At 45.3% G+C, this 16,910-nt stretch overlaps 1 protein-coding gene across 1 annotated transcript in view; it reads left to right on the top strand.

Moving 5' to 3' along the window:
* Positions 1-16,910, top strand: part of LOC124545888 (43 kDa receptor-associated protein of the synapse homolog) — a 109,917-nt gene that overhangs the window by 61,964 nt on the left and 31,043 nt on the right. The window contains exon 7 of the mRNA XM_047124847.1: positions 11,279-11,470. Within this exon, the coding sequence (XP_046980803.1) occupies positions 11,279-11,470 (192 nt within the window). The remainder of the gene's footprint in view (positions 1-11,278; positions 11,471-16,910) is intronic.

Below are 16,910 nucleotides of genomic sequence, written 5' to 3'. Positions count from 1 at the left end.
GTTTTGTAGTCTCAGTAGGTCAGGCTTGAAAATGAAACTGTAGGGATCGAAACCAGTCGCCTAATATAAATACTGCAACTGTTGAGAAAGTCGTAAATAAACGCTTCTGGGGCAAAGGGTTCACCAGTGTTAGTAATTAGCAGCCTTTACGTATGACAAGGAAACGTTGGTAATTTGTAGGGGATCATGGACTAGATATTAGGAACAAATGTGGCGAAATTTTAAACAGGGTCTTCCAACTACACTGATTTGTAATAATCAATAAGTGGTATAAATGGCAAAAGCGTCATTATATATATGGATCTCACCAAGACATATCACGAAACATATGATCAGATCAAACTAACTTCAACCTCATTAACCAAAGACATAGAAATTCCATCGAAGTGGTTGTCACAGCCTCAGGAATCGACATAAACTCGAACTATAATCGTCTTGGGTAAGATCTAAAAACTGAAAGAAATAACTCTTTTGAATTGAATTAATGCATAATTACCTAAAGAAAAGAGAGAAAAAATAGCAGTGTTAACGACAACTGAAAATCACTTGATGAGTTTATACTTGAAGCCCACCAATTAAAACAAAACGAACTGTAAAACAAAAATGAACGGCAAATAAAGCCATTTCTATGCACGAATAAAAATCATAAGGGTATAACAAAGAAAAGTATAATAAAACAGATGAAGAGATCAGACAAGATAATTCAGACACAGGAAAATGATATGAAAGAGATAGATGAGGAAGTGGAGGGGATGGATAAAAAATATGATACTTCTGAAGTCCACAGAAACATTAAAGAAAGTACAGGTGCCTCTGTAACTTCAGTAGGTCGTCCTCTAAACACTTCTCTGTAGTCCCTCGCACCCACTGCAAGACACCTGCTCGCACTTTCTGGGAGTCTGCAAAATGTTGGTGTTGTCTGCCCAAAGATTTCTTCATAGCCCCGAATAGGAGGAGCCAAGTCAAGACAGTGCGGTGGGTGTGCTAGTACCCGGAAACCCCATTTCAGCGATGGCTGCCATGGTTTTCCTACTAGTACAGGCGTGAGCGTTGTCGCGTTGAAAGAGCATCTTTCGTGACGGTGCACGCTGTCCACACACTGCCAACATTCGCCTGTGAATATCCGCAGTGTTTGCATCTCCTTTCGCAGAAACCACGTCGTGCAGCGCTGTTCTTCACAACAATCCTTGTTTTCCGCTCACTTAAAGACAGCTCTTCTCAAATTGGGCTGTAATGTGAACGGATTACACTTCTTATGATTGTCTTGCCATCTACGGTTAGACTATAGTAGTACACACTCGCAACTGTAGTAATGATCAAATGGTACACCATGAATAACTGAAAAAAAATAAAGTGTAAATCAATAAGGAACTCCCTTCTTAGAAATGAACAAGCCTGAACTGCCTTTTTTAAAATGACATCTTTTATTACGAATCACAAATCGAACTTATAACTACGACTCCGAAAGATTAAATGTTATGTAATCCCAATGCTCTTGTATGGAATACAAATAGGCAGAAATGAAGAACACTAAGGGATTATGCGACTGTATCGACGAGTGTTAAAAATATCCTTCACACAGTGAATTACCAATGACGATGGTGTGAAGCGAATCAGTAAGGATAAGGAAGCGGGGAACAAAGTCAGAACTAGAAAAATAGAATATATTGGTCACATCATGAGAGGAGAAATATATACAGGGTGAGTCACCTAACGTTACCGCTGGATATATTTCGTAAACCACATCAAATACTGACGAATCGATTCAACAGACCGAACGTGAGGAGAGGGGCTAGTGTAATTGGTTAATACAAACCATAAAAAAATGCACGGAAGTATGTTTTTTAACACAAACCTACGTTTTTTTAAATCGAACCCCGTTAGTTTTGTTAGCACATTTGAACATATAAACCAATACGTAATCAGTGCCGTTTGTTGCATTGTAAAATGTTAATTACATCCGGAGATATTGTAACCTAAAGTTGACGCTTGAGTACCACTCCTCCGCTGTTCGATCGTGTGTATCGCAGAGCACCGAATTACGTATGGATCCAAAGGGAACGGTGACCGACCTTAGGTACGGAAGAGACTGGAACAGCACATTACGTCCACATGCTAACACCTTTTTATTGCTCTTTTTCACTGACGCACGTGTACATTACCATGAAGGCTGAGGTACACGTACACGTGTGGTTTCCGTTTTCAATTACGGAGTGGAATAGAGTGTGTCCCGACATGTCAGGCCAATAGATGTTCAATGTGGTGGCCATCATTTGCTGCACACAATTGCAATCTCTGGCGTAATGAATGTCGTACACGCCGCAGTACATCTGGTGTAATGTCGTCGCAGGCTGCCACAATACGTTGTTTCATATTCTCTGGGGTTGTAGGCACATCACGGTACACATTCTCCTTTAACGTACCCCACAGAAAGAAGTCCAGAGGTGTAAGATCAGGAGAACGGGCTGGCCAATTTATGCGTCCTCCACGTCCTATGAAACGCCCGTCGAACATCCTGTCAAGGGTCAGCCTAGTGTTAATTGCTGATACCACATTCGTCGACGCGTTTCCATTGGGACACACTCTATTCCACTTCGTAATTGAAAACGGAAACCACGTGTGTACGTTTACCTCACCCCTCATGGTAATGTACATGTGGGTCAGTGAAAAAGACCAATAAAAAGGTGTTAGCATGTGGACATAATGTGTTGTTCCAGTCTCTTCTGTACCTAAGGTCCATCACCGTTCCCTATGGATCCCTACGTAATTCGGTGGTCTCCGATACATACGATCGAACAGCGGAGGAGTGGTACTCAAGCGTCAACTTTAGGTTACAATACCTCCGGATGTAATTAACATTTTACAATGCAACAAACGGCACTGATTACGTATTTGTTTATATGTTCAGATGTGCTAGCAAAACTAACGGGGTTCCATTTAAAGAAACGTAGGTTTGTGTTAAAAAACATACTTCCGTGCATTTTTTTATGGTATGTATTAACCAATTACACTAGCCCCTCTCCTCACGTTCGATCCGTGTAATCGATTTTTCAGTGTTTGATGTGGTTTACGAAATATATGCAGCGGTAACGTTAGGTGACTCACCCTGTATATCGTGGTTTCCGTAAGAGCGTGCAAAAATTCCACATGGCGGGGAACCTAGGGTTGGAGAAGCCAGCTCAAGGAGACAATAGGAATAAAATCACATTACTCTGTAGTAACATTAGTTACAGTTAACTGCAAATACTGTCACTGACACAATGAAGGTGCCATTTGAACTATATCGTAGAAAATGTGCTGAAACTGACGGCCATCAACCTCAATGCAAGCATGATATTGGCGAACAAGATTCTGACGCACCCTGACAAATATCCCTGGTGTGTTTCGAGTCAAATTACAGGCAGCTACAATCCTGGCAGCTAATTCCATCTCAGTATCCACTAGGATCTCATACACAAGTGACTTTAGATATCGCCATAGGAAATAATCAAGGGATAATGTCAACTGCCCTCGCAGTTCATGGAATAGGACCTCCCCTTCCAGTCCAGCGACCAGGAAATACAACATTGAGATGGTTGCGGACATCCACACTGAAGTGAGGCGGTGCACCGTCATGTTTTACCCTCATCCCCTCACGAACATTCAAGGGTACATTCTCCAAAAACTCAGGAAGAACTCTTTGCACGAACCTCCAATACATGTGGGCATCCAGATGCCCAGATAGAAGATACGGTCCGATGAGATTGTCGTCTACAACGCCGGCCCAGTTAATCACAGCAAAACGTCCTTGATGCTTGACCTGTACTACAGCGCTCCTGGAAATGGAAAAAAGAACACATTGACACCGGTGTGTCAGACCCACCATACTTGCTCCGGACACTGCGAGAGGGCTGTACAAGCAATGATCACACGCACGGCTCAGCGGACACACCAGGAACCGCGGTGTTGGCCGTCGAATGGCGCTAGCTGCGCAGCATTTGTGCACCGCCGCCGTCAGTGTCAGCCAGTTTGCCGTGGCATACGGAGCTCCATCGCAGTCTTTAACACTGGTAGCATGCCGCGACAGCGTGGACGTGAACCGTATGTGCAGTTGACGGACTTTGAGCGAGGGCGTATAGTGGGCATGCGGGAGGCCGGGTGGACGTACCGCCGAATTGCTCAACACGTGGGGCGTGAGGTCTCCACAGTACATCGATGTTGTCGCCAGTGGTCGGCGGAAGGTGCACGTGCCCGTCGACCTGGGACCGGACTGCAGCGACGCACGGATGCACGCCAAGACCGTAGGATCCTACACAGTGCCGTAGGGGACCGCACCGCCACTTCCCAGCAAATTAGGGACACTGTTGCTCCTGGGGTATCGGCGAGGACCATTCGCAACCGTCTCCATGAAGCTGGGCTACGGTCCCGCACACCGTTAGGCCGTCTTCCGCTCACGCCCCAACATCGTGCAGCCCGCCTCCAGTGGTGTCGTAACAGGCGTGAATGGAGGGACGAATGGAGACGTGTCGTCTTCAGCGATGAGAGTCGCTTCTGCCTTGGTGCCAATGATGGTCGTATGCGTGTTTGGCGCCGTGCAGGTGAGCGCCACAATCAGGACTGCATACGACCGAGGCACACAGGGCCAACACCCGGCATCATGGTGTAGGGAGCGATCTCCTACACTGGCCGTACACCACTGGTGATCGTCGAGGGGACACTGAATAGTGCACGGTACATCCAAACCGTCATCGAACCCATCGTTCTACCATTCCTAGACCGGCAAGGGAACTTGCTGTTCCAACAGGACAATGCACGTCCGCATGTATCCCGTGCCACCCAACGTGCTCTAGAAGGTGTAAGTCAACTACCCTGGCCAGCAATATCTCCGGATCTGTCCCCCATTGAGCATGTTTGGGACTGGATGAAGCGTCGTCTCACGCGGCCTGCACGTCCAGCACGAACGCTGGTCCAACTGAGGCGCCAGGTGGAAATGGCATGGCAAGCCGTTCCACAGGACTACATCCAGCATCTCTACGATCGTCTCCATGGGAGAATAGCAGCCTGCATTGCTGCGAAAGGTGGATATACACTGTACTAGTGCCGACATTGTGCATGCTCTGTTGCCTGTGTCTATGTGCCTGTGGTTCTGTCAGTGTGATCATGTGATGTATCTGACCCCAGGAATGTGTCAATAAAGTTTGCCCTTCCTGGGACAATGAATTCACGGTGTTCTTATTTCAGTTTCCAGGAGTGTACAACATTGAGATGGTTGCGGACATCCACACTGAAGTGAGGCGGTGCACCGTCATGTTTTACCCTAATCCCCTCACGAACATTCAAGGGTACATTCTCCAACAACTCAGGAAGAACTCTTTGCACGAACCTCCAATACATGTGGGCATTCAGATGCCCAGATAGAAGATACGGTCCGATGAGATTGTCGTCTACAACGCCGGCCCAGTTAATCACAGCAAAACGTCCTTGATGTTTGACCTGTACTACAGCGTGAGGGTTTACCTCATCCCACACATGGCTATTCCTGCTGTTAGAAATACCATCACGGTGGAATAAGACGCCGGCCGATGAGGCCGCGCGGTTCTGGGCGCTTCAGTCCGGAACCGCGCTGCTGCTGCGGTCGCAGGTTCGAATCCTGCCTCGGGCATGGATGTGTGTGGTGTCATTAGGTTAGTTAGGTTTAAGTAGTTCCAAGTCTAGGGGACTGATGACCTCAGATGTTAAGTCCCATAGTGCTTAGAGCCATTTGAACCATTTGGAATGAGACCTCGTCAGTAAACAGCACGATTTAGAGGAGATCTGGTAGATCAATCCATTGTTAGGATCGAACACTGACAAAATGTGACCCTCAGTGCAAAATCCGTCACAACCATTGCATGGACTCGTTGGGGCTGATATGGATGTAATTGTTGTTCGTGGAGTACTTGCCCACTCGCTAGTACGTGCAGCGCCTGTTTCACGCGTAATACACCACGTGCGCACCTCCTCCTCAAAAGCGGGTGTGCGAGTGGACCTCATGTTGCCGTTTCTGCTTTCCAGTGAACCAGTTTCCCTCATTCGTCGATCGAGAGAAATAAACACTCGTCGTGACGAATGATGCCTGTACAGCCTTTCAGCAGCGAGAGCATTGCAAGGTACTTCCCCATACACAAGGTGCATCTCAGTGAGTTCTGCGGAACTATACGGATACCGCTACATCGTTTTATACTGTATGTCTCTAAGTAGCACTGATTACTGAATGGGTCTGTCGTTGATGCTTAGCAAGTTCTGTCGTGGGACAATGCAAACACGATACAACAGAGCCACCTTGTGGACAAGTAAAGTAAACAAAATCTGCATAATGACTTCCTAGTAGTCAGGCTCGTCCTCCTTGTTTCCTTACAGGAAATAAAGAATATACATGTAAATAAACAGTGCAGTAAATTTAAATTTGTATCCATGTTAGTTGTAAATAAACTTTTAAACAGTAATGCTAGAGAAAGCGGTACACAAATTTACTTCCATATCTGCATAAGACCCCAGGTTTAAAAATGGTTCAAATGGCTCTAAGCACTATGGGACTTAACATCTGAGGTCATCAGTCCTCTAGACTTAGAACTACGTAAACCGAACTAAACTAAGGACATCACTCACAGCCGGCCGAAGTGGCCGTGCGGTTCTAGGCGCTGCAGTCTGGAACCACGCGACCGCTACGGTCGCAGGTTCGAATCCTGCCTCGGGCATGGATGTGTGTGATGTCCTTAGGTTAGTTAGGTTTAACTAGTTCTAAGTTCTAGGGGACGAATGACCTCAGTAGTTGAGTCCCATAATGCTCAGAGCCATTTGAACCATTTGAGCATTACTCACATCCATGCCCGTGGCAGGATTCGAACCTGCGCCCGTAGCAGCAGCGCGGTTCCGGACTGAAGCGACTGGTACCCCAGGTTCCCTAACTCAAATTGTTCAGTGGAATTCTCCACTGAATCGTTCCCTATACAGCCTTTCAGCAGCGAGAGCTTTGCAACGTACTTCCCCATACCCAAGGTGCATGTCAATGAGTTCTGCGAAACTGCAGAACACTAGGTAATTTGCATAATTTTTATGTAAAACGCAGTACAATAGTTTACGGGGGTGTGTGACAAAGAAGAATGCTCCGGAAATGGCGTTCAAAAGCATATGAAATTCTAAAAGTGTACCAGAAAATGGTGGGAGGACATAACTAATTACTTAACTTGGTATCAAAGGCGGTAGAATAGTTTAACGAAATGTGTGTGAGCTGGAAAACCACTTAACAGAACAATAGGTTAAGTGCCGACAAAGGGCCAAACATTAAGTTACGATACTCAGAGTACACTGGCGAACAGTAGGTTGTGCAGCATGTTTGCTTCATGTAATTACTTCTTACAAGACCGACATGTTTCCAAACAGCAGAGAATGATGAGCAATAGAAATCCAAGCCCCACAAACTGATTTTTTTATAAATAAACAATACACTCCATCGTATTGTACTGTACATCTCTGAATAGCGCTGAGTAACGAATGGGTATTCTCTCATCCTGTCGCATTTTTGCACGCTCTTTCGGAAACACCCTATGTAATATTTAATACTGGAAGGAAAAGTACAGAGGAAGAAGACGAACAACGTGGTTGCAGAATCTGAGAGACTGGTTCGGATACAGTCCCCTATTACTGATTAGCTCTGAAAACAAAAACCAGATTAGCCTTCGAAAAGAGACAGCACGTTAATACGAAGAATGTATCACCTAGCCTATGTAACTAGCTAACATTTATTCTTCTTATTTCTCGACTTTCGAAAGGCGTTCGACTCAGTTCCGCACTGTCGCTTGCTCCAAAAAGTGCGCGCTTACGGTCTATCCGATGACATATGCGGTTGGATAGAAACTTTCCTAACAGACAGGGAGCAGTATGTCGCCCTGAACGGGGTGACTTCAACAGAAACAAGCGTAACTTTAGGTGTGTGCTAGGGCAGCGTAATAGGTCCGCTGCTTTTTACGATTTACATAAACGATCTGGTTGATGGTATTGACAGCGGCCTTAGACTGTTTAACGAGGATGCTGTAGTCTACAGGAAAGTAGTATCACACGAAAGTTGTGAACAAATCAATGATGATTTGCATAAAGTAAATGCGTGGTGTAATGACTGGCAATTACCTCTCAATATTAGTAAGTGCAACCTAGTGCGTATAACAAGGCGAAAATCCCCATTGATGTATTAGTACAAAATAAATGTCCAGTCTTTGGAAGCGGTAACATCCGTCAAGTATCTGGGTGTGACTATTCGAAGTGATGTCAAATTGAATTATCAGATTACGCAAGTAAGGGTAAGGCGAACTCTAGATTGCAGTTTATTGGTAGAATCCTGTAGCGATGCACTCCTTCAACAAGGGAAATAGCTTACAATACGTTAGTTCGTACAGCCTTAGAGTATTGTTCGTCAGTATGGGGACCTAACCAGTTGGGTCTGATTGAAAAGATTGAGAAGTTGCAAAGAAGATCGGCAAGGTTCGTGACTGGAACATTTAGCCATCGCGAGAGCGTTACAAATCTCATAGAAAGTTTGAAGTCGGACACACTGGCAGATAGGCGACGCGCTAAACGGAAGGGGGTGCTCACTAAATTCCGAAATCCGATCTTCGCCGAGGATGTAGAGCATATATTATTACCACCAACTTTCAAATAGCACAATGATCGCCATTCAAAGATAAGGGAAATTAGAGCTCGTACTGAGGCGTTCAGACAGCCGTTTTTTCCTCGCGCGATCCGCGAGTGGAACAGAGGGACACCGCTTGGTGGCTAGCGGAATATATACAGGGTTATTACAAATGATTGAAGCGATTTCACAGCTCTACAATAACTTTATTATTTGAGATATTTTCACAATGCTTTGCAGGCACATACAAAAACTCAAAGTTTTTTTAGGCATTCACAAATGTTCGATATGTGCCCCTTTAGTGATTCGGCAGACATCAAGCCGATAATCAAGTTGCTCCCACACTCGGCGCAGCATGTCCCCATCAATGAGTTCGAAAGCATCGTTGATGCGAGCTCGCAGTTCTGGCACGTTTCTTGGTAGAGGAGGTTTAAACACTGAATCTTTCACATAACCCCACAGAAAGAAATCGCATGGGGTTAGGTCGGGAGAGCGTGGAGGCCATGACATGAATTGCTGATCATGATCTCCATCACGACCGATCCATCGGTTTTCCAATCTCCTGTTTACGAAATGCCGAACATCATGATGGAAGTGCGGTGGAGCACCATCCTGTTGAAAGATAAAGTCGGCGCTGTCGGTCTCCAGTTGTGGCATGAGCCAATTTTCCAGCATGTCCAGATACACGTGTCCTGTAACGTTTTTTTCGCAGAAGAAAAAGGGGCCGTAGACTTTAAACCGTGAGATTGCGGAGGCATCCAGAAGCTTTAAACTGCGTATACCATCACCGAATGGAGTTAGCAGTTGGTAGATCTTTGTTGAACTTCGTCCTGAAGTGTCGTTGCACTGTTATGACTGACTGATGTGAGTTCATTTCAAGCACGACATACGCTTTCTCGGCTCCTGTCGCCATTATGTCTCACTGCGCTCTCGAGCGCTCTGGCGGCAAAAACCTGAAGTGCTGCTTCAGCCGAACAAAACTTTATGAGTTTTTCTACGTATCTGCAGTGTGTCGTGACCAATTGTCAATGAATGGAGCTACAGTGAATTTATGAAATCGCTTCAATCATTTGTAATAGCCCTGTATATATAGATGAAGATGTAGATTGTTTGTTGGTCCGTCTCCTCCTGCGCCGCTGCCGTCTGACCTGCTACCACTGCTGCTGTCGTCTGTACTGCTAGTATTGCCTGTGGAGTGATTCTACGTACTTGCTCGTCGCCACCCGTACTGTCGTCGCTGCGGGTGATGCCAATACCGACTCAAAGGAAGGCTTCGGCGCTTGTTCGTGACGTCACGTCAGCTAAGCACGGCGAACGCCAGGTCTGTTGCAGGCATACTCATAATGGTAGTGCCTCCCTCTCTGACACAGGAAAATGTGAAACTATTGGCGGTAGTTGACCAACACACATTTTTCTGAGAGATTTCTGCAATCAATTAATTGTCAAATTCATTACGCTTCTTAACAAATAGTGTACTCCGGAACTTAAATTTCCACCTGTTTTAAGGATTGACATGCAAAAACAACTTCATGGTCCAGCAGCAACAAAATTCGTGCTTGTTTACCTTATTTGTAAATCCGAGGAAGTTACGTTTGTACTGGGTTGCTTTTACAAGAAACTGTGAACATATTGGTGCTCTTCTTTAGGTATCTCGGTTGACTATGGGGTGAGAAGCACTGAATGTTAATGAAATATCTTGCGATTGCAAACGGTGGGGGAGGGGCTGGGGGACAGAAGAAGGGGCAAAAGAGAGATTTTTTTTATCTTATAAAGTTTCTCCTTTCAGTTGCAAGAGGGGAATATTTATCTTTTCTAATGTGCATGTTTAAAAAAGTTTAAGCTCAGCAGTATTTTCGATGTATGAAGCTATTTTGTTTCCTGTTTAGAATTCCTTTCGTTGAAAACGACTGTAATCTAATGACTGGCAACAGTTGGACAAAAAATGGTTCAAATGGCTCTGAGCACTATGGGACTCAACATCTGAGGTCATCAGTCCCCTAGAACTTAGAACTAGTTAAACCTAACTAACCTAAGGACATCACATACATCCATGCCCGAGGCAGGATTCGAGCCTGCGACCGTAGCAGTCACGCGGTTCCGGACTGAAGTGCCTAGAATCGCATGGCCACCGCGGCCGGCCAAGAGTTGGAAATTTACACATGTAAATTAGTTCACAGTTCCAGTGACGATGTCAAACGAAAATAAATAGTTCATTGTAAGCGGGTTGGGGCAAGTTTTAATATCAAAATGGATCAAGTCAATACAGTTACTTGAATGTAAAATTTCCGAAGCTTGCAATGGGGCAAAGCATCTTCTCATATTGATCTACGTTTATTTCGACAGGATTCAGTAGTACAGAACTATGATCTTCATTTTTAGCTTTACGATAGTAAGAAAATCTTTCATCTAAATAAAACTGCAGAATCCAAAACAATACCAAACATTTTGTCCAAAAATAAGAGATTTATAGTGATAAGCACGCCCAGGCGTTTCTGCCTGCAACAGACCTGGCGTTCGCCGTGCCTAGCTGACGTGACGTTACGAACAAGCGCCGATGCCTTCCTTTGAGTCGGTGTTGGTGATGCCTTTACTGTCGGTGTCGCCGTCGTGGTGTTGCAGAGCCTGTGGCTGCAGCGCGCCTACCGGCAGTACGAGAGCGCCATGGGGTCCGCGGCGGAGATGGGCGACCGGCTGTGCCAGATGGAGGCGATGGACGGCGCGGCGCGCTGCCTGGAGGCGCTTAGGCTGCAGCACAAGATCTGCAACTGCCGCCCGCTGGAGTTCAACACCAGGCTGCTGGAGGTCGCCAGTTCCGTCGGCGCCAAGGTACCGCCCCCGCAAATCTCCAGTCGCTTCCAAGAGATCCCAGAACAGGACTTGAGGGCACGTTTTTTTGCTGGTAGAGCACACATGCTATACTACAGGGTGTTTCAAAAAGAATATATGAAAGTCGCGGGCTCTTTCTTCTTATCTCGTGTTTTCTGCTGAAATTCTCGTGCTTGTACTCTAGTTAACTTTACTATTACAGAGATCGCCTAAATTATTTATTTAATTGGTCCTGTGCGCAACAAATAACTTACTTGGTCTTTCTGCTGCCACCGCTTGATCTACTGCAATCCATTATTTAACAAAAACATAAAAAAAAACCTATTATTCATGCTGAGTGCAATGCATGTTCTGTATGGCGGCTCCTGCTGTTGCTGCGGCTGCTGCTGCTTACTACAACCACATATAATTCAAGAGAAAGGGTTTGGTCTAATATAAACTCGATAAATGATAACCCAAACAAGTAATGAACTATATACTGAAAGCGATTCTTTCTCATTCAATTAACAAAACGCTAGAAACTCTTTGAACAATCGCTTCGTATGTAAATCTGCCTCCAGTGGCATTAAAGCAATATTACAAATTAATCAAACTCTTGAGACAGACTGAAATACTTCTCAGTTAAATGCATAGTGAAACATTTCCCTGACAATTACAAAAGAAATCAATGACAAAAATCAATACTTAATCTATTCACCTAACAATGGCTTCCCTTAATAATTCAACTCCTATCATTATCGAAATTACCGTCTGCTCCTACGTACATACACAAACCCTTTTCTTTAAATTAATAGCGCGAATGCTACGGTCGCAGGTTCGAATCCTGCCTCGGGCATGGATGTGTGTGATGTCCTTAGGTTAGTTGAGTTTAAGTAGTTCTAAGTTCTAGGGGACTGATGACCACAGTAGTTAAGTCCCATAGTGCTCAGAGCCATTTGAACCATTTTTTTAAAAATTAATAACGCCGGCCGCGGTGGTCTAGCGGTTCTAGGCGCTCAGACCGGAACCGCGCGACTGCTCCGGTCGCAGGTTCGAATCCTGCCTTGGGCATGGATGTGTGTGATCTCCTTAGGTTAGTTAGGTTTAAGTAGTTCTAAGTTCTAGGGGACTGATGACCACAGATGTTAAGTCCCATAGTGCTCAGAGCTATTTGAACCATTTTTTAAATTAATAAGCGCGCTGCAAATTATAAAAAATATCAACTCTTTACCAAATCCTGTGTCGCTGCTGGCGGACACGGCAGTACGGCAGCTCGGAGACGACCCCTCGCCCAACACACGTGCGCACCACAGCAGGCGGGCTCCTGCACTGCCACTAGTTAATCCGTGCGCTGCGGGGCGCGACAACAATATCTTAGATTCCAGAGCTTGTGTATGCGCGCTGTAGCCAACCTTTAAATCCTAAGAGAGTATTGCCAACTCTCATACACGTATTACAAAGTATTATTTTGTCCAAACTCTCAGTCGCTGCGCCTCGGCTCGGCTACTGGAGAAACGAATACATAGTCTAGTTTACATTAATAGCCACTAAATGTCAGTTGTCTTCTGCTTTGCTTCGTAACCGTCATACGAGGGGCGTTTGAAAAGTCCGTGCAAAAATAAAAACTGCTTACGTGTTTGGGTTAAACCTTTTTTCTTTTTCGATATAGTCTCCTTTTAGACTTATACACTTCATCCAACGCTGTTCTAATTTGTTGATGCCTTCCAAATAATAGGAATAGTCCAAGTCTGCAAAATAGCTATTAGTTGCTGCAATTACCTCCTCGTTTGAATAAAATCTTTGTCCCGCCAGCCATTTCTTCAAATTGGGGAATAAATAGCAGTCCGAGGGAGCCAAGTCTGGAGAATAGGGAGGATGTGAAACGTGGTGGAATCCTATTTCCATTAATTTTGCGACCACAACTGTTGAGGTGTGTGCTGGTGCATTGTCGTGATGGAAAAGGACTTTCTTGCGGTCCAATCGTCGTCGTTTTTCTTGCAGCCCAGTTTTCAAACGGTCCAATAACGATAAATAATATGCACCTGTAGTAGTTTTACCCTTTTTCAGATAGCCGATGACGATTATCCGTTGTGAATCCCAAAAGACAGTATCCATAACCTTTCCGTCCGAAGAAATGGTTTTCATCTTTTTGGTGCAGATACTCCCTTGGTAAACCATTGTTTAGATTGTTCTTTGGTCTCAGGAGTATAGTAACGTATCCATCTTTCATCCACAGTGACGAAACGGCGCTTAAATTCCTGCGGATTCTTCCTGTACAGCTGCAAACAATCCTTGCAACACTTCACATGATTCCGTTTTTTGTCAAGCGTGAGCAATCGCGGAACCCATCGTGCGGATAGCTTTCTCATGTCCAAATGTTTATGCAAAATATTTTGTACCCATTCATTCTAGATGCCCACAGCACTTACAATCTCATGAACCTTAACTCGTCATCCATCAGCATATCATGGATTTTATCAATGATTTCTGGAGTCATAAACTCCACAGGGCGTCCAGAACATTCAGCATCACTTGTGCCCATATGGCCACTCCGAAAATTTTGAAACCAATTATAAACTGTTCTAATCTAAGGTGCAGAGTCACCGTAATGTTTATCAAGCTCCTCTTTAGTCTCCTGAGCCGTTTTGCCTTTCATAAAGTAATGTTTAATCACCACGCGAAATTCTTTCTCGTCCATTTTTTGACAATCACTCGATTTCCTTGATTCACACGAATGCCAAACATAAAGATATAGACAAATATGGCTTAAACTTGGTGTGCGTTCTTTCCAAAGATGCTACTAACTAAAAATGACCTCGATACGAGTCGGTGGTGCCATCTCTCGGACATTGCACGGACTTTTCAAACGCGCCGGCCGGAGTGGCCGTGCGGTTCTAGGCGCTACAATCTGGAGCCGAGCGACCGCTCCGGTCGCAGGTTCGAATCTTGACTCGGGAATGGATGTGTGTGATGTCCTTAGGTTAATTAGGTTTAATTAGTTCTACGTTCTAGGCGACTGATGACCTCAGAAGTTAAGTCGCATAGTGCTCAGAGCCATTTGAACGCCCCTCGTATGTTTAAAATGGCTACTCCGCAGCAGAAATCATTTTGTGTTTTCGAGTTTGCGAAGTGCAATTCCGTGATTACTGTGCAAAGACTCTTCGGGCTGAGGTACCAAATTGATCCTCCGAATGGGTGGAACATTCTCAGATGGTATCGACAGTTTCTAGATACAGGATGTGTACGTAAAGAAAATAGTCCTTGCCGCCCTCGTGTTCCTGAGGAAAATGTTGCAAAAATTCAAACTGCTTTCCAACGTAGTCCTTCAAAATCAAATCGTCGTGTCATTCGGGAGTTACAACTGCCTACAACAACAATTTGGCGTGTTTTGAGGCGTCGGTTGGTTATGAAGCCGTACAAGTTACAGCTGTTACAAGCTCTGTGTCCTGATGACAAATGTAAACGTGTCGCATTTTGTAACGAGATTCTTGATGCTATTGACAGTGATAACACTTTCGCACAGCGCATCGTGTTCAGTGATGAAGCGACTTTCCATGTTAGTGGTCACGTAAAAAACACAATGTTCAAATCTGGGGCCTACAGAACCCACATTGAACATGTACGAGATTCGCCCAAAGTCAATGTGTTTTGGGCGGTATCCCGATCATCTGTTTACGGCCCATTCTTCTTTGATGGAAACCCGGTTAACGGTCAGCAGTATCTCCCTATGTTACAAAACTGGTTGCTTCCGAAGCTGCAAGAAGACAATTTCATTTTTCAACAACACGGGTCACCCACTCACCGGAGTCGCCTAGTGCGTGAATATCTGAATGAAACTCTACCGAACCGTTGGAATGGTCGTCAAGAAGCTGGCGACTTAGCATGTCTCACCTGGACTCCACGGTCACCGGATTTGAGACCTTCTGACTTGTTCCTGTGGGGTTTCGATAAAGACAACGTTTATCTACCACCACTCCCACAGAACCTGGAAGTGTTGGAGAACAGGATCCGTACTGCCATAAGATCAGTGACGAAGGACATGCTTGCCCGAGTATGGGAGGAATTTGAGTATCGACGTGATTTGTTCGAATCGCTGATGGAGGACATATTGAACATCTGTTATATGAACTTGAGAGGTCCGTAAAGATGTGTGTAGAGTTTCATATTTGTATGTCTTAAAGTTTAAGAACCATATGCATTCGAAATACGTATATCCTTTTTGAAACACCCTGTACAATGCTGGGAAAAAATGCAACCCCCATAAGCACAAGGTCATTGTATTCACAAGTGAGGTGGTAGGTGGTTCGCCACTGTAGGAGTATACGATAACTAATTTAGACCAAATGAAACACACATGTCAGGCTAAAGAGTGACAAAATAAATACATCCCTATACAATGTGCCCCCATCTGGCTCCAACGCAGGCGTGTATCTTCGCACGCAAACGACCATTAAGGTGGCGAATGGTATCCTGCGGTACATTGTCCCAAGCATCTTCCGTCTTTTGTCGCAATTCTTCAATGGTTCTTGCAGGCCCTGGAGAAGTGATAAGTTCACACTTCATCAAGTACCATACGTGTTCAACTGTCGAGGGATCTGGTGATCTTGCCGGTCAGGGCGAAATGGTTCAAATGGCTCTGAGCACTATGGGACTTGACATGTGAGGTCATCAGTCCCCTAGAACTTAGAACCACTTAAACCTAACCAACCTAAGGACATCACACACATCCATGACCGAGGCAGGATTCGAACCTGCGACCGTAGCGGTTGCTCGGTTGCAGACTGAAGCGCCTAGAACCGCTCGGCCACAACGGCCTGTCGGTAAGGGCAATTGTGTTCACTACGAAGATCATGCACCAGCCTTACATGGATATGCATTGTCCTACTGAAAAATCATAACCCGTTACTGTAGATGGAATGGAAGTAGTACTGAGATCACAATCCGCGCAATGTAGTGGACACCTGTTACTTTACCCAGCAGAAACACCAGATTAGACCGCGAATTGTAACTGATGGCTCCCCCACATCGTGAAGCCTGCGACCTCGTGTATCCCACACGCTTGTATGTAAAACAATCGCAAACAGACAGTACCTACTCTTATTACTGAAGACAACAGAGTGCCATTCGACCCTCTCCTCAACTCTTTCACGCTCCAGAGTACGCCATGCTTTGCGGTGTCGCGCTGCCAGTGGCTGCATAGCCACAGGCACGAGTGCTCTTAATCCTGCCGGCCGCGGTGGTCTCGCGGTTCTAGGCGCTCAGTCCGGAACCGCGCGACTGCTACGGTCGCAGGTTCGAATCCTGCCTCGGGCATGGATGTGTGTGATGTCCTTAGGTTAGTTAGGTTTAAGTAGTTCTAAGTTCTAGGGGCTGATGACCACAGCTGTTAAGTCCCATAGTGCTCAGAGCCATTTTTTTCTTAATCCTGGTGCAGCAGAGAACTCTGAATGGTCCCTGATGA

The sequence above is a fragment of the Schistocerca americana genome, chromosome 8 (genome assembly GCF_021461395.2).
Source record: "Schistocerca americana isolate TAMUIC-IGC-003095 chromosome 8, iqSchAmer2.1, whole genome shotgun sequence".
Taxonomy (NCBI): Eukaryota; Metazoa; Arthropoda; class Insecta; order Orthoptera; family Acrididae; genus Schistocerca; species Schistocerca americana.
This window is presented reverse-complemented; position numbering and strand designations above follow the sequence as displayed.